Source organism: Polypterus senegalus, chromosome 1 (assembly GCF_016835505.1).
Source record: "Polypterus senegalus isolate Bchr_013 chromosome 1, ASM1683550v1, whole genome shotgun sequence".
NCBI lineage: Eukaryota > Metazoa > Chordata > Cladistia > Polypteriformes > Polypteridae > Polypterus > Polypterus senegalus.
Genome location: NC_053154.1, coordinates 140,093,529 through 140,118,044, shown reverse-complemented (window position 1 = coordinate 140,118,044; position 24,516 = coordinate 140,093,529). Strand labels below are relative to the sequence as shown.

The following is a 24,516-nucleotide window of genomic DNA, read 5'->3' as shown; positions in this document are numbered from 1 at the left end:
GGTTTTGGTTAGCGCAGGGAAGCCGCCTACCAAATTTCGTGAAGATGGGGCCATAAATAAGAAAGTTTAACATGGCGGACGTTGTCGACTGTTATCGACCGTTATGACCGTTACATGTAGAATTTCGAAATGAAACCTGCTTAACTTTTGTAAGTAAGCTGTAAGGAATGAGCCTGCCAAATTACAGCCTTCTACCTACACGGGAAGTTGGTGAGTGAGTGAGTGAGTGAGTGAGTGAGTGAGTGAGTGAGTGAGTGAGTGAGTGAGTGAGTGAGTGAGTGAGTGAGTGAGTGAGTGAGTGAGTGAGTGAGTGAGGTGAGCGAAGCGAGCTAGCTAGCTAGCTAGCTAGCTAGCGAGCTAGCTTTGCCTTTTATTAGTATAGATTCACTAAGGCAAGATACCCATGGAAAACACGCCGTGAGGGGCGTGGATTCACTAAGCCGCCGACAAGTAAGACACTTAAGGCACAAACTCCAAGAAGTAAGCAGTCTTTAAAAACCGAGTTTTTGGTTACGACGCACGACTGTGTGCACCATAGCAAACTGTTTTACACGCTACATACAGCAATTCGCATCCGCGACAAACATGCACCTTCTTTGATGCTCCTGCAGGAACACGGAAAGTCTACTTGAGTCACACGGTGCATCTGGACTGTGCAAAGACGACAACAACTCAAGTGACGAGTTGGAGGTGGGCACATGAGCGATGGCTGACCACCAGTTTTCAGTCACGGACGATTGTGTGTTGGTTCGTTCTGTGCATTGTTACAATGTTGCTTTTCTTGCTGATTTATTACATCACTGATTTTTCAAATGTTAATTTTCTCCATGTGCTTTAAAATCATTAAAAAACTGGCCTGATTATGCGGCGTATGGTACGCCGCGGGTTAGCTAGTTTTCTATATTTGTCTGTATAGGTTCCATCACAGGTTATCACTCTGGTTTAGCAACTTTCCTTGCATTAAACGCTTTTAAAACTTGATGGATAATCTATTTACCTTTAATGTTTAAATCAGGCTACACCGGAGTACCCTTCTATAACATCCCTAAAAGTCCATTATTAAAGTCTGGACTTCTATGGAAAGCTCTCAGTGGTCAGAATAGAATAGTATATCTGTTTCTTATACATAGAGTAACATAATAATAATAACATAGTTGATAGAACCACTTTATTCACAGTAAATTATCTGTGGGTCTGAAGTAATGCTTTGAATTCTTTAGGAGAGGCATAGCACTGCAATATATTGTGTTAGTTCTACTTATTTGAAGATATTATTCCAGCATGCCCTCTGGTCTATAATGAAGAAAGAACACTTTTAGTAAGAATATTTAAAACTTTAAATTTCCCTCTCCAATTAATATGAAACATTTTATATAAGTTTAATACTTTCATTTTTCCTTAGGGAAATCTAAATGATCTTGGCAAACTACTGATGCAGGGATCTTTCAATGTTTGGACAGACCACAAAAAAGGTCATAACAAGGTGAAGGACCTGGCACGGTTTAAACCTATGCAGAGACATTTGTTCCTCTACAATAAAATGTTGCTATTCTGTAAAAAGCGAGACGAGACTGTGGATGGCCATGAAAAATCTCCATCATACAGCTTTAAACATTCCCTAAAGGTAAAAGTTAGTAAGTTGAACACAAAATGGTTTAATGAATACTACCTTTTCTTCATCTGTTCAAGCATTTGCTAAAGTTATATTCATTATAATATACTCTTAACTAATTACTATGAAAAAAATCAAATGTAAAAAATGTGCATACAATAGTAGGATTATTCTAAAGATTTATAGCATTTTTAAAAATTAACTTGTTCCATCTGAACCTAATCTTACCTATAAAATTCAGAAGTCTTTACATATTGTTGCTATTATTTTATTACTATAATTTGATGGAACACTTAGGGCTATTAAAATGATACAGACATTTTGCAATTTACCTTAAAATGTATTGGCAATTGATTTTATTTCACACAATTAAACAAACTGAAAGGAAATATTAACTTAGCCCTCTCAGTCTCAGCTCTAACAGAAATTTGTTTTAAAAGATAACATCTTGATTCTGAAGCACTACTCTGAATTTTGTTGCATTATTGAAAGGGATTTATTTTCCTGGAAGAAAGTTTAATGCATTACCTAAATGGCTGGAGCCCAGGATATGACATTGTTTACTCCAATTCAAAACTGTAGTTATTAAAATTTGAAGTTAGATTGTATGGTCTGTGTTTTGCTACTCAAGGATTTATGTTTTTCTTTACATGCCACTTATAAAAACATTCATCTTGAAATTTCATGAAAATTAAATACACTGTCTACAAATACACTGGATTCAGAAATTATTCAAACCCTTTGATTTTCTGATTTTTTTTTGTGTTATACAGTCGATTTAATTTTAAATGCATAAATTTGCCATATTTGCCCTTCAGTCTACACTGAATAGCCCATAATGACAAAGTGAAAACTAAAAATCAAAAATGTAAATCGCTCAGTTAAATTAGTATTTAGATCCTTTGATTGTGGCACTCCAAATTGGGCTTATGCACATTTTGTTTGCTTTAATTATCCATGATATGTGTCTACAACATGATTGTCCACCTGTGGCAAATTGAATTGACTGGACATCATTTAGAAAGGTACACACTTGTGTACATAAGGTCTCACAATTCATATTACATGTCAGGACAAAAACCAAGCTGTGAAGCCCAAGGAGCTCTCTGTAGACCTCTAAAATTATGATGAAGCATAAATCAGGGCAAGGGTATACAACCACTTCTAAAGTTTTGAGTGTTCCCAGCACTGTGACCTCAGTAGTTTTCTGTATATGAGGAAGTTTGGAACCACCAGGATTCTTTCTGGAGTTGGCTGCCCATCCAGTAATCACTCTAACAGAGCTTCAGAAAATCCTCTGCTGAACTGGGAGAAACCTGTTGGAAGATCAAACAGCTCAGCTACTCTTCCTCCAGACAGGCATTCATGGATAGAGTGGCTAGATGAAAGTCACTCTTGAGTATGGCATATGACAGCTTGCTTGGACTCGACTCTTTGAGCATGAATAAAGACAGTCTATTGTCTAATGAGAAAAAAATTGAACTCTTTCCAAGCACTTTGTCTGGCGAAGACCAGGCACTCCTTATCACCTGCCTAATACCAATCCAACAGTAAAGCATTGTGGTGACAGAATCATATTAGGGGGTGCTTCTCAGTGGCAAAGCCAGAAAAACTGGTCAGAATTGAGGGAAAAATGAATGCAGCAATATGTAGAATGTTCTTTAGAGAAAACCTACTGCAGATTATATGTGACCTCAAACTGGTCTGTTAGATCACCTTTAGCACAACGGTGGCTCAAAGCATACAGCCAAGAAAATGCCAGAATGACTTTGGGACAGATCTCTCATCAGGTGGCCCAGTCAGAGTCCTGACTTAAATCCTATATACATTTGTGGATAGACCAGAAGATGGCCATCTAAAGACACTTCACATTCAGTCTAATGAAGCTTGAGAGGATGTGCCAAGAACCAAGAAGAATGGGATAAACTGCCCAAATCCAGGTATGCAAAGCTTGTAGAGACTGTAAGGAGATCTGAAGTTGTAATTGCTGCAAAAGGGCTTCTACAAAGTACTGTACTGTATTAATAGTCTGAATAATTATATGAGTTAGAGATTTTAATTTTTCATTTTTAATAAATATGCTGATCTTTTCTGAAAACATATATTAACTTTGTTTTAGGTTATTCAGTGCAGATTGAAAGGCAAAAATGGCAAATGTATCCATTTAAAATTAACACAAACTGTGTAGAAAAAGAAGTCTAGATTCTTTGTGAATAAACACTGCATAGTATGTAAGATTAAATAACAATATTTATTTAGTGCTCATTGAATTAAAGCAAGTTGAGCAAAGTGATGATTTCTGCCGTGATATACTGTACTTTGACGATTCAAAACTAAAGATTTTTATACAATGCTGTTTCTCATTGTCAGAAAATATTAGGTATAATCTAAAATAGCTAAAAGTTCATTTTGTTTCTCAACACATTGTTTGTCAGTAGCTCATGGTGTTTAATTTCTTCCAGATGAGTTCAGTTGGCATAACAGAAAATGTCAAAGGAGACAACAAAAAATTTGAAATTTGGTATAATGGTAGGGAAGAGGTATACATTATCCAGGTAAAGTTAATTTTATTACTTCTATAAATAAATTGGTTATTTTCCTTAGATATTATAGAATTCTTCTTACCTTGTATTTGTACGTTTGGTAACTCTTATTTAATTTAGGCAAATGTAATGGTGTGTCTACTTGTAGTTGTCCAAGGTTCCTTTTGCAACTATATTAAGTTTATACTACACTAATCGTGCAGTTTCCTGTTATTTATCAGCTTTATTCTGCCACTGTGCCTTAAAATCAGTTAGATATATTCTATAAGAAGGTTTACAACATAGATTTAATCAAGTGAAACTGTATATTCCTTCTCCAAAAATGCGGGATACATTTTTATTATTAAAGCATAGAGTTGACAGTGCACCATAATCTACTAGCATGTCAGAAGTCACTCTGAAACAATATGAATCACTTCTTTCAATAACATTTAACAAATGTCTTTTTTGTATAGGAAAATGATTTACCATTTTAAGGCATTAGCCACCTTTCCCAGCTTTTAAAAAAAAAATGTATTGCTAGAATAGGTTATAATTCATATTTCCACAATAGGCCTTCTTTAGTAATTATTAAAATGGAGAAGCTCAATAATACAGATTGATTTTAAGTGAAAGGACACTGGCATAAATATTGTTAACTTACAATGAATCACTACTAATATTTATACTGTTAATAACTTGAAAAATTTCTGATATTTAAATTTTTAGCATCAAAAACCTTAACTTTCCGCATTGTTGTAATGGAGCTCTTCTGATTTTAAGTGATCATTTGACTGATAATCAACATTTTTCAATTGTTAGAAATAATTCTGATTGATTATGACATAGAAAATGCTAATACATCTTTTGAAATTGCAGTAGTAGATAACAAATATCTGCACATAGTAGTATAAATGACATACAGTGCATCCGGAAAGTATTCACAGCGCATTACTTTTTCCACATTTTGTTATGTTACAGCCTTATTCCAAAATTAATTAAATTCATTTTTTTCCTCAGAATTCTACACACAACACCCCATAATGACAACGTGAAAAAAGTTTACTTGAGATTTTTGCAAATTTATTAAAAATAAAAAAATTGAGAAAGCACATGTACATAATTATTCATAGCCTTTGCCATGAAGCTCAAAATTGATCTCAGGTGCATCCTGTTTCCCCTGATCATCCTTGAGATGTTTCTGCAGCTTAATTGGAGTCCACCTGTGGTAAATTCAGTTGATTGGACATGATTTGGAAAGGCACACACCTGTCTCTATAAGGTCTCACAGTTGACAGTTCATGTCAGAGCACAAACCAAGCATGAAGTCAAAGGAATTGTCTGTAGACCTCCAAGACAGGATTGTCTCGAGGCACAAATCTGGGGAAGGTTACAGAAAAATTTCTGCTGCTTTGAAGGTCCCAATGAGCACAGTGGCCTCCATCATCTGTAAGTGGAAGAAGTTCGAAACCACCAGGACTCTTCCTAGAGCTGGCCAGCCATCTAAACTGAGCAATCGGGGGAGAAGAGCCTTAGTCAGGAAGGTGACCAAGAACCCAATGGTCACTCTGTCAGAGCTCCAGAGTTCCTCTGTGGAGAGAGGAGAACCTTCCAGAACAACCACCATCTCTGCAGCAATCCACCAATCAAGCCTGTATGGTAGAGTGGCCAGACGGAAGCCACTCCTTAGTAAAAGGAACATGGCAGCGCGCCTGGAGTTTGCCAAAAGGTACCTGAAGGACTCTCAGACCATGAGAAACAAAATTCTCTGGTCTGATGAGACAAAGATTGAACTCTTTGGTGTGAATACCAGGCGGCACGTTTTGAGGAAACCAGGCACCACTCATCACCAGGCCAATACCATCCCTACAGTGAAGCATGGTGGTGGCAGCAGCATCATGCTGTGGGGATGTTTTTCAGCGGCAGGAACTGGGAGACTAGTTAGGATAAAGGGAAAGATGACTGCAGCAATGTACAGAGACATCCTGGATGAAAACCTGCTCCAGAGCGCTCTTGACCTCAGACTGGGGCGATGGTTCATCTTTCAGCAGGACAACGACCCTAAGCACACAGCCAAGATATCAAAGGAGTGGCTTCAGGACATCTCTGTGAATGTCCTTGAGCGGCCCAGCCAAAGCCTAGACTTGAATCTGATTGAACATCTCTGGAGAGATCTTAAAATGGCTGGGCACCGACTCTTCCCATCCAACCTGATGGAGCTTGAAAGGTGCTGCAAAGAGGAATGGGCGAAACTGGCCAAGGATAGGTGGGCCAAGCTTGTTGCATCATATTCAAAAAGACTTGAGGCTGTAATTGCTGCCAAAGGTGCATCAACAAAGTATTGAGCAAAGGCTGTTAATACTTATGTACATGTGATTTCTCAGTTTTGTTATTTTTAATAAATTTGCAAAAACCTCAAACGTTTTTCATGTTGTCATTATGGGGTGTTGTGTGTAGAATTCTGAGGAAAAAAATGAATTTAATTCATTTTGAAATAAGACTGTAACATAACAAAAGTAATGCGCTGTGAATACTTTCCGGATGCACTGTATAAAGTCTTGCTGTTTTTTTGGTTATATATGTTTATATATAAATATATTTTTATCTATGGCTTTGTAAAAAAAAATATATATAATTTTACAGATTGACAATCATTTCCTTAATGTCACATTTGAGTATGCATTTTCTTGTCCATAAGTGCCATTAATGGAGTAAAGAACTTTTTATCTGTTCTCAGTATTTTTGCATTGCTAGCATACAATGGAGGAACTGCAAAAAAAAAAGGATAATGGTATCAGCTTGTCTTTCTTATTTGGTTGGCTGCTTATAAAAGCTAGTTAATTAATGAGCCTATGCATTCTAATTTTAGGGTTTCAGGTAAGCAGAATCTATCCCAGAAGCACTGTTAAAAGGCAGGAACCAACCATGAACAGTGATAGCTAATATATTCTACTGCAGTATATTAAGCGATTGCAGAGTACAGTATCTGATTACATATTTCTACTCCTGTGTAAAGACGCAATTTCTGTTTTATGTCATGAATGCACTGCTGTAATTAAACTAGTGATCTTGAATGTGGATTTAAAAATGTATAGTAGATTAATGGAATCTGCTAGATTTTATTGGTTAATTTTAGGTACATATGATCAGTGTTTGAACTTAACAAATTGACACTTTCTCCTGGATCAGGCAATATCGGTGGATCAGAAGAATCTATGGGTTTCTGAAATTAGAAAGGTTTTGACTGGACAACTTGAAGCATGCAGAGGTTAGTTAATCATTATAATTGTTTATTCTACAAGTTCTTTGTCTTTTATGTTCGTCGTGAATAATATTCTTGGGAACGCTATACTTGGAGTGGCAGAAAGTAAGATAAATAAATCTTTGCATACTTAAATACTTTACATTTACAGTTGTGCTTGAAAGTTTGTGAACCCTTTACAATTTTCTATATTTCTGCATAAATATGACCTAAAACATCATCAGATTGTCACTGAAGTCCTAAAAGTAGATAAAGAGAAACCAGTTAAACAAATGAGACAAAAATATCATATTTGGTCATTTATTTATTAAGGAAAATGGTTGAATATTACATACTGTATCTGTGAATGGCAAAAGTATTTGAACCTTTGCTTTCAGTATCTGGTGTGAACTAAACGTTTCAGGTAACTTTTGATCATTCCTGCACACCGGCTTGGAGGAATTTTAGCCCATTCCTCCGTACAAAACAGCTTCAACTCTGGGATGTTGGTGGGTTTCCTCACATTAACTGCTCGCTTCAGGTCCTTCCACAACATTTTGATTGGATTAAGGTCAGGACTTTGACTTGGCCATTCCAAAACATTAACTTTATTCTTCTTTAACCATTCTTTGGTAGAACGACTTGTGTGCTTATGGTCGTTTTCTTGCTGCATGACCCACCTTCTCTTGAGATTCAGTTCATGGACAGATGTCCTGACAATGTCCTTTAGAATTCTCTGATATAATTCAGAATTCATTCTTCCATCAATGAAGGCAAGCCTGGCCCAGATGCAGCAAAACAGGCCCAAACCATGATACTACCACGGTTCTTATACTGGAATGCAGTATTTTCCTTTCTCCAAATATAACGATTTTCATTTAAACCTAAAAATTCTATTTTGGTCTCATCCATCCACAAAACATTCTTCCAATAGCCGTCTGGTTTGTCCACGTGATCTTTAGCAAACTGCAGACGAGCAGCAATGGTTTTTTTGGAGAGCAGTGGCTTTCTCCTTGCAACCCTGCCATGCACACGATTGTTGTTCAGTGTTCTCCTGATGGTGGACTCATGAACATGAACATTAGCCAATGTGAGAGAGGCCTTCAGTTGTTTTGAAGTTACCCTGGGGTCCTTTGTGACCTTGCCGACTATTACACGCCTTGCTCTTGGAGTGATCATTGTTGATTGACCACTCCTGGGGAGGGTAACAATGGTCTTGAATTTCCTCCATTTGTACACAATCTGTCTGACTGTGGATTGGTGGAGTCCAAACTCTTTAGGGATGGTTTTGTAACCTTTTCCAGCGTGATGAGCATCAACAACTTTTTTTCTGAGGTCATCAGAAATCTCCTTTGTTCATGCCATGATACACTTCCACAAACATGTGTTGTGAAGAGCAGACTTTGATAGATCCCTGTTCTTTAAATAATACAGGGTGCCCACTCAGACCTGATTGTCATCCCATTGATTGAAAACACCTGACTCTAATTTCACCTTCAAACTAACTACTAATCCTAGAGGTTCACATACTTTTGTCACTCACAAATATGTAATATTTGATCATTTTCCTCAATAAATAAATGACCAGGTATGATATTTTTGTCTTATTTGTTTAACTGGTTTCTCTTTATCTACTTTTAGGACATGAGTGAAAATCTGATGATGTTTTAGGTCATATTTATGCAGAAATATAGAAAATTCTAAAGGGTTCACAAATTTTCAAGCACAACTGTATATAGAACTTTAGTTTGCTTTAAGTCTTTCAAGGGTATTTTATTAATATCAGCCAAACAGACATCTTTCAAAAGTGAGAAAATAAATCCATTAAAATAGTTTTGGTTCTGTTTGGTTCAGCAGACATTCATGAAGGTATTGTAGCCATTCTAAAGATTCATTATCTCTTCATTTGAATAATACATGGATTATAAATTTGCTCCAGATGTTATCAGAGACTGGGCTGTAATTTAGGATCTCTGCTACACAGTATGGCTGTTTTGCATGAACAGGTATTTTGATTGATATGCTTAGTTTACAACTAAAATTCAAAAAGTTATTAAATACTTTTAAGTACACACAGTATTTTTTTCCTTTTCTTTGATCAGTGCCCTTTTTCATTAAAGTCCTATTTTTTATTGCTAAATAGCTTAGAAGATTGCATAAATTAGCAATTTAAAATTCTTGAATCGTAATGTGCTCTGGAACTCATGGAGTAATCTTGAAGTACAATACAAAAGAAATACAAGTGGAAATGATCCCATTAAAATGATTTGGTTTTATATTGTATATGTAATTGAGCATACATATATGAACACAGCACGGAGCCATACTCTCATCCATAAAGGACATTTATAGTACAAAATGACTTAAAAAAGCAGTCTTCTTCATCTTAGACCTGCCCTCCACGACGACCTTCCCCATTTGCAAACTACTTGTTCCATACCCTCAGCCAGGCCAACAAGTAATATTGTAGCATTCAATGCCGTTTCAGCAGGCTTACAAGTAATTGTTATTGCTGGACCATTAAATTGTTAAAATACATACAGCCATGTGCTTGATCTATACTCTGTGTACATTACACAATCTGACATTGAACATGATTTAGATCTGTGACCATTGTGTTGGTACCTATTACCTTGCTGACAAGTTACTTGTAATACTGTATCTTGTTACTGCTTTGTACATTTTATATCTGATTTTTATTTTTTCTAATTTGGTACTGTTAGATAGATCCATTGTGCCATTGCTTTGTTTGGGGATCTGACTCTGCTGCACTATATCTGCATACTATGTACTATACTGTTGAACTTTATACCCAATCAAGACTAACAACCAATACATTCCATTGCAACCTATGTTTTATAACAGTAAATTGGAAAAAGCAATACACACAAGCACAACCACTTAAAAAACAAAACATATCCATGGCTATACATTTCTTGTTATCCCTACTCATCTACTGGCAGAAATGTTGGTATAGTTGTGGGAAGGGGGGCAATTGTACCAGATCCAGGTCCAGAAGAGGTGCTGTGTTTTATTTGATAATAATATGTCAATTGAAATACTGTTTAACTTGTAATTTATGGAGACATGGGAAGAACACTGTATTTTGAGGAGAACATGGGTGGTTTATTGGTACTGAAGACTGGCAATAACAATCCTAGGTTATATAGTGGATTCAGAAAGTATTCAGACCTCTTCGCTATGTTGAAGCCTTGTGCTAAAATCATTTAAATTCATTTTTACCCCAACATCAAACAAAACTCAATACCTCAGAATGACAAACTGAAAATAGGATTTTTGGAATTTTGTACCTTTATTCAAACGAAAACCTAAAAGATCATATTGGCACATCTACGCAGGCCTTTCAGTCAGTACTTTGTCAGCAGTTATGGACTGGAGCATTCTTGGGTATGACTTGACAACTTCGTACACCTGAATTTGGGGATTTTCTTCTCTGCAGATCTTCTCAAGCTGTGTCAGTTTGGATGGAGACAGTCAGTGGACAAATATAACAAGGTCTCTCCAGCGATGTTTGATTAGGTAACCAAAGGAAGTGTTCTGGCCGTGTAACCAAAGGAAATTCCTAGAGTTTTCCCTAAGCAACTCTTGTGTTGGCTTTGCTTTGTGCTTAGGGTCATTGTACCATCGAAAGGTGAACCTTTGGCCCAGTCTGAGGTCCAGAGCACTTTTTTTTACCAGAGCACATTTTTAATAAAGATATCTCTGTGGTTTGCTCCTTTCAGGTTTCCCTCAACATTGTCTAGTCTCCAAATCCCTTCCACAGAAAATATCCCCAAAAGCATGATGCTGCCATCACCATGCTTCACTGTTGTAATGATATTGCACAGGTTTCCTACAGACCTAATGTCGACCTTGGTTTCATAAGACCAAAGAATCTTGTTTCTCACATTCTGAAAGTCCTTTAGGTGCCTTTTTGCAAGTGGGCTTTTAGGTGTCTTTTACTAATGAGAGGCTCCTGTCTGATCACTCTGTCACATAGTCATCATCATCGGAGTGTTGTATTGATAGTAGCCCTTCTGAAAGTTTCTCCCATCTCCACACAGATTCTCCAGAGCTCAGAAAGAATGACCATCAGGTTCTTGGTCACCTCTCTTACCATAGCCCTTCTCCCACGATTACTCAGTTCAGCCAAGCTCAGTTTCTTCCATTTAAGAATTGGGAATCTTCAATGCTTCATATTTTTGTATTGTAGCCTTCCCCAGATCTATGCCTAAAACACAATCCTTTTTCTAATCTAGGAAATTCCTTTGACATCATGACTTGGCTTTTGCTCTGATACACATTGTCAGCTGTGGGGCCTTGTGTAATTATGTCTAAGCAATTGAATTGACCACAGGTGGGCTCCAAATAATATGTAGAAACATCTCAAGCCCTCACATCAATAGAACGGAATGCACCTGTGCTAAATGTCAAGTGTCATAGCAAAGTGCTTGTAGTGCCAATGTAGTATTTACTTTTTTTAATAATGTAGTATTTTCATTTTTTTAATAAATTTGCAAAAATGTCAAGAATTCTGTTTTTGTTTTTTTTTTGTCATTCTGGTGTATCAAGTGTTTCATGTGGGAAAAGACAATTTAAATGATTTTAACACATGGTTGAAATGTAACAAAATATGAAAAAGTGAAGGTGTCTGAATACTTTCTGAACCTACTGTACATATTCTGAATCCATGATTGCATGGAATTTGCTCTTTTAAATTATTTATTTAACGTTATAGAAATTTGCTAACACTCGTTTACTTTTTATACTTCATTACTTTTACTGTTTGTTTCATTGCTTCAAGACAAATTCTGTATTTATTTATATATGAAGATATTGATGTCTAGTAACATTAATGCATGTTCATAGTATTTATAATTTTATCCCCCCTTTTTGTTTATTTGCAGAAGCAAGTCAACTTCATCAAAGGATAACTGAAAATGTCTACCATGCTCCTATGCACTCCCCTAATGCCAGGTATTGTGCATTCTATTTTGTCATACAGTTTAAAGTATATATTACATGTATTACTTAGCCAGCATTAACTGTTTAATAAAGGTATGCTTTACCTGTGATCAGTCACAAGCTGCAGATTTAACCAGACACAGGGCAGTTAAACACTGAAAAGCAAAATCTATATTTTCTTTTCTGATGTTGTCTTGGTCTTTAAAATATCTTTATCAATTACTATATTGTTTTGTTGTTTTTCTTTATGCATCACAAAAAAAGTAAGACTTGTGTTGTTTGATTTTTACCAAACTTATGTCACTGCCCACTGTATTTTTTAACATTGCTCAGTTAATCAATATTTAAATTATTTTACAACGTTGTAAATAAAATTAATTGTGTTTGTCTTCACCAGTAACTGTGGCCTTTATAAGTAAATGGATAGTAATGGAAGGCCCAGTAGTGATCACAAATGCATACTAATTACATAACAGGAGTCAGGTGAGTTATTAGCAGGCAGTAAAGCTATGTGTCATTGACAACAATAGGAAGATCGCTGCCTACTCCTCTTGATTCTTAGACTGTAATAGTGAATTATGAACAGATTTCTAATTAATTAAGACATTTCTAAGTTTCATTTAAATTACTGACCATACTGTAACAATGTAAAAATCAAAAATTATTTATTTTATTATATTTCCAAATGGAACTGATGCATTAAGGTACTGAAAATAACTTTTTCAGTATATTCTGAAATAAATTAATGAATTATGGTCTAAATGCTTCAGTATGTACTGATATTACTTGACTCCAATTGTGCATTACTGTATGCATAATGAGATACAAGGTTTAAAGCTAGAATTTGACACAAATGGAAGAGCTTATGTGATGAATTTAAGTCTGTTGCCTGAGTCATTGATGTTTTTAAAAGTATTTATTTGTGGTGTTCATGTTTTTAAGAAATCTAAGGAGGTCTGTTTCTAAGCAAGAAAATAATAAATCTGAGTCCTCTAGTCCTGAAAGTGTTATCAGAAGAAGTGGCACCTCAAGCCCCAACATCAGATTAAAGCAAAGTGAGTTATTTATTTGTGTTTAAATTTACAGGTGACAACCGCTAATTATTGTATATTTTAAACAATTATTAAAAGCATTAACAAATAAGCCTCTCTGCTTATTTAAGTATGCTGGTCTTTAAGCTGTTTTTATGTAACATACTCCACTTACACATATACCATGAAAAAAGTTTGTCTGCACTTCACAGTTATTAAGAGCATTGTCTCTTTCAAAGTTGCCTGTGTGAAGAAACATCATTCATTTCATCCCAACTTTTCCAATATGCTATTATTAAAATTACAGTGAATGGATATGTTGCAATGTTTAAATGCTTTTCTCAGAACAGAATATCTTCAAAACTGAAAATAAGTTAATTGTTTTACAGTAGTTATTTTCAAGATTGTTTCACATATAAAACATGATTTTAGTGTTCTCATCAAATTTCCGTTTCATTCCAACTTTTGTACATTAAATAATGCTTCAATCTCATCTTTATCTAGCTGTTATTAATCTATACCTTATTCAAAGCTGCATGATAACGGCATGAAACAAAATATGAACTTTATTTCTAGCAGCATGTTGTAAAGCATTCCATATTGTAACACTCTACAGAAATTACTCTTTTGTTTAAGTAAATGAATCAAAAATGAAAAGCTAAAGAGATTGTGTTTGGATTCACTGTAAATATTTAAAATATCATAAGCAACAAGAATGAATTTATTATTCTCAGAGTGCTTTCTGACTGTGTTTCAAGTGAATGCTTTCATGGAAACCCCTAACCTTTCCACAGCATCCCCTTCCTGCCTTATTTTCTGCCTTTGCCTTTCCTTCCCCAGCTGATGCTTCTGCCAGTCAGAATCTTGAACGTTCCGCTCTTGCTAAAAAGCGCTTCACATTGCAGGGTCTTTCCAACCGCAGACAACAACCTAAAGGTAATATTAACATACAAGCCTCAAACACTTCAGCCCATATGCCATATTTTTTTAACCTTTTTTTCCTACAATTAAATTCTCATCAGGTGTGCTGTCATAATTATGTAATGAAAATTTTAGGTTTATTCAGTAAGGGAAATAGTAAAATTAATAGCCAGAGAAGAAAATAAAGTCAGAGCCTATTTCCAGTTTCAGTACAATATTACCTCTGGAAAAATAAAACTATCATTGCTTTAATATACCAATTATTTATTTATTGTTCTGAGGTGATCAAGTAACATTTAATAACCCTTAGTTTTTATAATGCTTTTTAACCTGAAGTTTTAGTCGAATTCTTGAAATTGCCCAAAGCAAACAAGGAGAAGAAACAAAATGATACTATTGTTTTTGAGTCTCAATATTTGTCCCTTGTTCTGGATGGTAAGAAAGCAGCCTAGCACCTTTCATGTGTATAATTCCTTTTATGCCAAATTGAAATAAATAAAATGAGAATTATGAAGTAAATGAAATGAAAAAGTACAGCAATATTTATAAATGAGTCATTAGATTTTACAAAATGCATAACATTGTATTTCATAATAATTATTCTGTATTTGTTTCAAAAATATATTTCATTATTGTAGGTTTTATTTAAAAATGGCATTTTTCCAAGTGGCTTTTTTATTGCCAGCATTATTTATTTCAAAATGCCTCTTTTCATGATGATTTAGACTTCATTCAAGACAAAGACCAACAGGCTGTTCCTATTGGCTAGTCCTTTGCTGTTGGTTACTTTTGCCTGAATTTTGGCAGTAGGCTACCTGAGATCTTTAGCACTACTTGTATTCCATCTGGCAATGTTGAAGTCTGAAGTTGGGGTAGATAGAGATAGAGATTGAAAGAGATAATTTAAGACATGATGCTATTTTTAGATGAATTGAAGATATATTGGGAATGATCAAACAGACAAGTGCTCTTTAAAATATTATATTGAAGAAGAAGTCGTTTGTAGATCAAGATTGATTGAGCACTGTGTCTGCACAGAAAGAAACCATGAATAAATTACACATGAGTTCCTAATATTAATTGTCCACGGCTGAAAATTCTGGGTGACATGCTTCTAGTAAAATTGCGAGTAGACACTGTCCTCAGTCCATCTTAAACTACTGAAAACCTCTTTTTCAATGTGAATATTTTGCAGTGAACATCTCCATTTGAGCACCCCCAACATATTGCCAGTTCTTCTTAAAATACCAAAGTATTGTGTCTGACAGTCTTCATATTGGCAGGGCTAAATGCTGGAGTGAAAGTAGTCCATTAGACAGTGACAGGAACCACCTGCATTCCATAAGCCTTTGCGAGCATGCAAGAAGACAGATGGAAAGTTTCTGAGACATGATAAGTAATAGTCCCAGGCTAGAGTTGTAGGATGTTCGCGGTGGAACATTGAAAATAATAAGGAGATAATGCGCAACAGGCACTATGAGATGGGGTGATCAGATATACTGGCAGTATTATATTGTGGAAGTAGTACAGCACATGACTGTGTCTTGTTCCCAGTTTGTTTTTGTTGTTTTTTGAGGAGTTTTCCCATGGATCATAACAGTGGAAAAATGTAACTAGGCCTTTAGGTTTTTAAAGTACAGTTTATTTTTATTTTTTTTTACTTTGGCTTCTCTTCTTCTCCTTTCGGCTGCTCCCGTTAGGGGTTGCCACAGCGGATCATCTTCTTCTATATCTTTCTGTCCTCTGCATCTTGTCCGGTTACACCCATCACCTGCATGTCCTCTTCTCATCACATCCATAAACCTTTGCTTAGGCCTTCCTCTTTTCCTCTTCCCTGGCATCTTTATCCTTAGCATCCTTCTCCCAATATACTCAGCATCTCTCCTCTGCACATGTCCAAACCAACACAATCTCTCCTCTCTGACTTTGTCTCCCAACCGTCCAACTTGAGCTAACCCTCTAATGTACTCATTTATAATCCTATCCATCCTTGTCACACCCAGTACAAATCTTAGCATCTTTAACTCTGCCACCTGCTTTCTGGTCAGTGCCACTGTCTTCAACCCATATAACATAGCTGGTCTCACTACCGTCCTGTAGACCTTCCCTTTCATTCTTGCTGATACCCATCTGTCACAAATTACTCCTGACACTGTTCTCACCCATTCCACCCTACCTACACTCTCTTTTTCACCTCTCTTCCACAATCTCCATTACTCTGTATTGTTGATTGCAAGTACAGTAATCCCTCGCTATATCGCGCTTCGACTTTCGCGGCTTCACTCTATCGCGGATTTTAAATGTAAGCATATCTAAATATATATCACAGATTTTTCGCTAGTTCGCGGATTTCTGCGGACAATGGGGCTTTTAATTTATGGTACATGCTTCCTCAGTTTGTTTGCCCAGTTGATTTCATACAAGGGACGCTATTGGCAGATGGCTTAGAAGCTACCCAATCAGAGCATGTATTACATATTAACTAAAACTCCTCAATGCTATAAGATATGCATCCCGCGCGGAGCTTGATTGTTTGCTTGTCTCTGCCTCTATCTCACCCTCTCTGACATTCTCTGCTCCTGACGGAGGGGCTGTGAGCAGAGGTGCTGTTTGCCTAGTGGATACAGATGCACCTCTAAGAAATGCCACTTTATTGCAATGCTTCCAAAAGCACGCTTATTGATTTTTTGATGGTTTGCTTTAATCTCTCTCTCTCTCTGACGTTCTCTGCCTGGGAGGAGATGTGAGCAGAGGGGCTGTTTGCACAGAGGCTGTTTGCTTAGAAGATACTGACGCTCCTCTAAAAAAGGCAAACTTAAAAGCACACGTATTGATTTTTTGATTGTTTGCTTTTCTTTGCGAGCTCTCTCTCTCTCTGAAATTCTCTGCTCCTGAAGAGATCTATTTGCATTCTTTTAATTGTGAGAAAGAACTGTCATCTCTGTCTTGTAATGGAGCACAGTTTAAACTTTTGACTAAAGGGTGTTATTTCATGTCTAGAGGGCTCTAATAATGTTAACAGTGTGGGAGAGTTTATAAGGGCTTAAAATATATAAAAATAACTACACAAACATATGGTTTCTACTTCGCGGATTTTCATCTATCTCGGGGGGTTCTGGAATGCAACCCCCGCGATCGAGGAGGGATTACTGTATTTAAACTCATTCACCTTCGCCAACTCTACTCCCTGCATCCTCACCATTCCACTGACCTCCCTCTCATTTACACACATGTATTCCGTTTTGTTCCTGCTGACCTTCATTCTTCTCCTTTCTAGAGCATATCTCCACCTCTCCAGGGTCTCTTCAGCCTGCTCCCTATTATCGCTAGAGATCAATGTCATCAGCAAACATAGTCCACGGGGACTCCTGTCTAATCTCGTCTGTCAACCTGTCCATCACCATTGCAAATAAGAAAGGGCTCGGATCCAATCTCTGATGTAATCCCACCTCCAACTTGAATGCATCCATCACTCCTACTGCAGACCTCTCCACTGTCACACTTCCCTCGTACATATCCTGTACAACTCTTACGTACTTCTCTGTCACTCCCAACTTCCTCATACAATATCACAGCTCCTCTCGAGGCACCCTGTCACATGCTTTCTCCAAGTCCACAAAGACACAATGCAACTCTTTCTGGGCTTCTCTATACTTCTCCATCAACATACTCAGAGCAAACATTGCATCTGTGGTGCTCTTTCTTGGCATGAAACTATACTGCTCACTAATCATCACCTCACTTCTTAATCTAGCTTTCACTACTCTTTCCCATAACTTCATGCTGTGGCTCATCAATTTTATTCCCCTGTAGTTACTGCAGTCCTGCACATATCCCTTATTCTTAAATATTGGTACCAGTACACTTCTTTTCCACTCCTCAGGCATCCTCTCACTTTCCAAGATTCCATTAAACAATCTGGTTAAAAACTCCACTGCCATCTCTCCTAGACACCTCCATGCTTCCATAGGTATGTCATCTGGACCAACGGCCTTTCCATTTTTCATCCTCTTCATAGCTGTCCTTACTTCCTCCTTGCTAATCCGTTGCACTTCCTGATTCACTATCTTCACATCATCCAACCTCTTCTCTCTTTCGTTCTCTTCATTCATCAGCCTCTCAAAGTACTCTTTCCATCTGGTCAATACACTCTTCTCGCTTGTGAGTACGTTTCCATCTTTTTCCTCTTATCACCCTAACCTGCTGCACATCTTTCCCAGCTTGGTCCCTCTGTCTAACCAGTCGGTACAGGTCCTTTTCTCCCTCCTTAGTATCCAACCTCTCATATAACTCATCATACGCCCTTTTCTTTAGCCTTCGCCACCTCTCTCTTCACCTTGCACCTTGTCTACTTTCTGCATCTCTATGCATGACTATACCACTTCTTCTTTGCCATCCTCTTCCTCTGTATACTCTCCTGTATTTCCTCATTCCACCACCAGGTTTCCTTTTCCTCCTTCCTCTTTCCAGATGTCTCGCCAAACACCCTTCTTGCTGTCACACTTACTACATCTGCTGTAGTTTCCCAGCTGTCTGGTAACTCTTCACTGCCACCCAGTGCCTGTCTCACCTCCTCCCTAAACTCAACCTTGCAGTCTTCCTTTTTCAACTTCCACCATTTGATCCTTGGCTCTGCCCTCACTCTCTTCCTCTTCTTGATCTCCAACGTCATCCTACAGACCACCATCCTATGCTGCCTAGCTACACTTTCCCCTGCCACCACTTTGCAGTTTTCAATCTCCTTCAGATCATCTCTTCTACATAGGATGTAATCTACCTGTGTGCATCTTCATCCACTCTTGTACGTAACCCTATGTTCCTCCCTCTACTTAAAATACATATTCACCACAGCCATGTCCATCCTTTTGGCAAAATCCACTATCCTCTGACCTTCTTCATTCCTCTCCTTGACACTATACCTACCCATCACCTCCTCGTCTCCACTGTTCCCTTCATTAACATGCCCATTGAAATCCACTCCAATCACCACTTTCAGTCCCTTGGGTACACTGTTCATCACTTCATCCAACTCACTCCAAAAATCTTCTTTCTTACCCATTGCACACCCAGCTTGCAGTGTATATGCACTAACAACATTCATCATCATACCTCCAATTTCCAGCTTCATAAACATTACTCTGCCTGACACTCTTTTCACCTCCAAAACACTCTTGACATACTGTTCCTTCATAATAACTCCTACCCCATTTCTCCTCCCATCTACACCATGATAGAACAATTTGAATCCACCTCCAATCCACCTGGCCTTACTCCCCTTACATTTAGTCTCTTGCACGCACAATATATCAACCTTCCTTTTCTCCATCATATCTGATAACTCTCTCCCCTTACCAGTCATACTGCCAACATTCAAAGTTCCTACCCACAGTTCCACTCTCTTTACTTTCCTCTTCATCTTCTTCGGCCAGTTTCCGCCAGCACCATGTTGGATAACAGTACTAGAGATGGTCGTTGTTAACCCGGGACTCGACCAATTCGGTATGGAAATTTGTATATTTTTGGCTTCTACAAAGTTTCATTCACCCTCGAACAAAAAGTCTATCTACATCATAAGGACAAAAGGTTTGGGACGCCTGACCATTACACCAACAGAGACTTTAATGACATTGCATTCAAATACATAGACTTTAATATAAAGTTGGTCTCCCCTTTGCAGCTATAACAGCTTCCCCTCTTCTTGGAATGCTTTCCACAAGATTATGGAGTGTTTCTGTGGGAATTACTGCCCATTCATAATGTAGAGCATTTATGAGGTCAGGCATAGATGCTGGACGGGAAAACCTGACTTGCAATCTTCGTTCCAGTTCCTCCCTAATGTGTTTGATGGTATTGAGGTCAGGGTCCTGTGTGGGCCAGTCAAGATCTCCCACACCAAACTCATCCAACCATGTCATGCTGGAATAGAAAAAGGCCTTTCCCAAAATGTTTCCAAAAAGTTGGAAGCATAGTGTTGTCGAAAATATCTTGATATGCTGAAGCATTACGATTGCCCTTCACTGGAAGTAAGGGGCCTAGCCCAAACCCTGATTAACAGCCCCACATTATTATTCCTCCTCCACCAAACTTCACAGTTGGTACAGTGCAGTCAGGCAAATATCGTTCTTTTGGCATCTGCCAAAACCCAGTGTCTCCTATCTGACTGCCAAACAGAGAAGCGTGATTCGTCACTCCATAGAACATGTTTCCACTGCTCCACAGTCCAGTGGTGATGTGCTTTACACCACTCCATATGGTGCTTGGCATTGTACTTGGTGATTTGAGGCCTGCATTCATCCGTGGAAACCCATTCCATGAAGCTTTTGTGCTTACGTTAATGCCAGTAGAAGTTTGGAACTCTTCAGCAGTGGAAACAGCAGGGTGTTAGTGACTTTTGCGCACATGAACCTAAGCAGTCGCTAACCCTGTAAAGACCTGTGATTTTACATGGTCTTACTCTTCGTGGCTGTGTTGCTGTTGTTCCTTAACGCTTCCACCTTCCAGTAATACCACTTACAATTGACTGTGGAATATCTAGCAGGTATGAAATTTCACAAACTGTCTTAATGCAGAGGTGGCATCTTATCACAGTAGTACACTTTAAGTCACTGAGGTCTTCAGAACAACCCATTTTATTTCATAAATTTTATAAATGGAGACTACATGCCTAGGTGTTTGATTTTATACATCTGGGGTGATGGGTTTGATTGAAACACCTAAATTCAATAATTAAAAAGTGTGTCCCAATACTTTTGTCCATATAGTGTATCTATCTGTCTTGTCATATGTTAAATTATCTGTATGTGTTTCATCTGCAAAACTATCACAACTCTTACTGCCTCAATCAAAGTTTTTGTCAATTTGCATAGTTAAAAAAAATAATTTTAAAGATATTTGGTATACTATTGACAACAATCAGGCAAAAATAATTGCCAGAAGATAACTTACCAACAGGAAAAGGTTCATCTTTTTAGTCTTCGGGTGACAATGTCATCCTGAAAAGATGAATTCTAAAATAAACAGAGCTGGCATTAAAATGTTTGTTCAGAAGTATGTCATTCAAACAAATCCCATTGTTAAATAAAAATGGTCTATCAACAAGCCCATAATAAGCCAATTTTGAAATGAAGCCTGTAATAATGTAAAATAAGAACCTTATTGAAACAAAATAAAATGATGATGATACTGTATATTTCATAATAATTAGGTAACTTTTTAAATTAGAGGGTTTTTTTTTCACAATTAAATTAATTTATTATTAATTATTGCTGCATTTTTATATGATTATTTCATAACTACCATTTTGTTTATTTCATTCTATCACAAGTGGTATTCTATTCCATTGTAGTTATTTTATTTCAGTAAGAATTTTCTTAAATTTGTTATTTAATAGTACTTCTTGTTTTCCTTTTTCATTATTGCTATGAAAATTTAAATTGAGTTTAAATGATACTAATAGAAGAACAAAATAGTCATTGTGGGGCAGGAAGGGAGGTGGGTTCATTTAGGATAACTGTAATGGTTTTGGTTTTCTTAACCATTTATTTTGTCATGAAGGGATCTGATACTGACCTATCTTTACCTTAGCACTTTCTGTGTAGACTGGAGTAGCCTAAACCTTTGACTTTTTCTCTATCAAGTCATACCAGCTGGTCGTGCAGGTGCAGCTGCAGTCTACAGTTCCACTTGTGGTCTCGATCACAGTAAATTAGGGTTGACTGCAACAATAGTTAAAAAAATTCCCTCCTTTCTCTTACCTGTAGACCACTGAAAGTTTATTAGAAATAGTTCAAGGTGAAGTAGAGAATTGGGTTCAAAAGTTTATTCACTACATACTGTATATAACAACTTTCTCTAAACTACACTTCTTAATGTGCCAAAAGCAGAAACAAAGCAAATGGATGTGAAAACACTGCTACCTGGGTAGATAGCAGCTCCTCTTGCTAGAAGTCTAGACACCCAAAGACCCTAGGGGGTTAGTGACCTTTTCAGTTGTGCATTTTGCTTCTGAGCTGATAGGATTTGGTCTCTGGATGGATATTGAGGGAAGCTGTTGAGGTACCGTAGATCCCGGAATACAGGCCGACCCGGTATTTTAGCTGAACCCCTTCTCTACCCACTAAATTACATGTATTTGCCGATGACCGGTATTTAAGCCGACCTCCTTCTCCAAGCAAAATTTTCTAAATTTCCTTAAAAGTGTCTCTTCGGGTATATTTATAATGTTTATCGGCGAGAATTTGAGACTGCCGGCATCTATACTAATAAAAGGCAAAGCACTCACTCACTCACTCACTCACTCACTCGCTCTCGCTCTCGCTCTCTCTCCCTCCAACTTCCCGTGTGGGTGGAAGGCTGAAATTTGGCAGGTTCATTCCTTACAGCTTCCTTACAAAAGTTGGGCAGGTTTTATATCGAAATTCTACCCGTAATGGTCATAACTGGAAGCAGTTTTTCTCCATTTACTGTAATGGAGATGAGCTTCAACGCCGTGGGGGCGGAGTTTCGTGTGACATCATCACGCCTCCCACGTAATCACGCAGTACATAGAAAACCAGGAAGACCTAAAAAAAAGCGCTTAAGAAAACATGCATTATATAATTGAGAAGGCAGCTAAACAATAAGAAGCGAGCGAGTGACATATACAACCATATTCATGAATTCTGCTACTTCGGAAACAAAGCACGATGTAAACCTACACTTTAAATTAAGTTCATAGACAGGCTGCCGCTGGCGTTTGTAATTTAGTGCCTGCCCATATAAGGCCGTCCGTCAGCGGCAATCCAATAGCAAACTCCACTAAATATTCACGGGTGAAGGACTGTGCTTATGCAGAGGAAGATGAGATGGTCAGGGTGGTGTTTGACAAACTCAGCGAAACTGCGAGAGAAAGTTTTAAGTGCCAGGACTAAGGTAACATTAAATACAGTCATGGACATAGCACGAGATGGCACCAGCACAGCTTGGGAACCTTCGATGCATGTACACCGAGTGGCTCACGTGAACTGACGCAGTGCACAGATAAAAGCAACAGTTCCAAAGAGCTGAACAAAACCAATTACACAATTGAAAAGGCAGCAAAAATATGAAGCGTCTGATACATACAAGCATATTCATAAATCCAAAACAAAGCACACGTTGGAAAAAGTCAATGTCCCGCTAAAGGAAGACAGTGTAAAAAAAACCCGTGCATGCAGTGTGTCAGGTCTCAGATAAAGAAGAAGACGAGCTGTTTATTGATGCAGTAAGAAACGAATCGATGAATGAAACCTGTCATCTTTACAACGATTGACAAACACGGAATGTAACTTGAACACAACACATCCTACAAATACGAACCTGATTGAAAGAAATAATGATAATCAAATCCTTGATGACAGCAACACTCAGTAACACTCACAAAACAAATACTGTATATTGACAGTCATGTTACGTTATTTTTAAAATGTTCCCTTTTCTTTTCTAGCTTTTTAACACACTACTTCTCGCTGCGATGCGGGTATATATATATATGTATATATATATATAACCCGATCTACATACTCGAATAATGGATACTTTATTCGCCATCAATGATTGTTTTGGTAAAGCCATACTCAGTGTATTCATTAGATGAGCGGTAAAAAGTAAGAGCGAGGGAGGATGACTTATTGAGGCATGCAGGCTGTAGTGCGTCAACTCTATCTGAATTGCGCGATCACATTTGAAAAATATATCTTTTCAAGTTCTATTTAGTCCATATGTGTCAAACTCAAGGGCGCGGCCACATCCGCCCGGCGTGTAATTATATCCGCCCCGAGATCATTTTATATACTGTATTATTGTTATTAAAGCCCGGTATATGAAGCGCTGGTAACACAATAAACTACAGATCCCATAATGCAGCGCTTCAGCTGCCTTGCCTAACACTTAGTTATGATGCTGCAAGTTATTGCGAAGCTAGCTCACACGATGCTGAAGAGAAAAGTTGATTCTGAAAATAGAGCCTTTAAAAACCGATGGGAGGCTGAGTATATGTTTACTGAACCCGTGTGTCTCATTTGTGGAGCTAATGTGGCTGTAATTACAGAATTTAATCTAAGACGGCACTATGAGACAAAACATCAGGGTAACCTGAATGCAATGCAGAAGATACAGAAAGCAGATAATTAAATAAGAATCTGACACTTCAGCGGACGTTTTACCCGTGCACAATCACAAAGTGATTTCAAGTGAAGCTGCTTTTAT

The 24,516-nt window shown here is 37.5% G+C and overlaps 1 protein-coding gene and 1 long non-coding RNA gene across 10 annotated transcripts in view; one reads left to right on the top strand and one right to left on the bottom strand.

Moving 5' to 3' along the window:
• LOC120532770 overlaps positions 1 to 21,400 on the bottom strand; it is a 30,338-nt gene extending 8,938 nt beyond the window's left edge. Inside the window, exon 1 of the long non-coding RNA XR_005634361.1 lies at positions 21,238 to 21,400. This is a non-coding gene — a long non-coding RNA (uncharacterized LOC120532770). The remainder of the gene's footprint in view (positions 1 to 21,237) is intronic.
• mcf2l2 (MCF.2 cell line derived transforming sequence-like 2) overlaps positions 1 to 24,516 on the top strand; it is a 423,828-nt gene that overhangs the window by 357,318 nt on the left and 41,994 nt on the right. For 6 of the 9 annotated variants that reach the window (XR_005634352.1, XM_039759061.1, XM_039759069.1 and 3 more), the window contains exons 22-27: positions 1,403 to 1,624; positions 4,075 to 4,167; positions 7,324 to 7,402; positions 12,283 to 12,352; positions 13,283 to 13,395; positions 14,212 to 14,307. Coding sequence is in view for 8 of the 9 variants with exons in the window: in XM_039759061.1 (XP_039614995.1) it covers positions 1,403 to 1,624; positions 4,075 to 4,167; positions 7,324 to 7,402; positions 12,283 to 12,352; positions 13,283 to 13,395; positions 14,212 to 14,307 (673 nt within the window). In the remaining variant the exon portion in view is untranslated. The remainder of the gene's footprint in view (positions 1 to 1,402; positions 1,625 to 4,074; positions 4,168 to 7,323; positions 7,403 to 12,282; positions 12,353 to 13,282; positions 13,396 to 14,211; positions 14,308 to 24,516) is intronic. The other 3 variants (XM_039759102.1, XM_039759079.1, XM_039759088.1) reach the window with 1 other exon arrangement.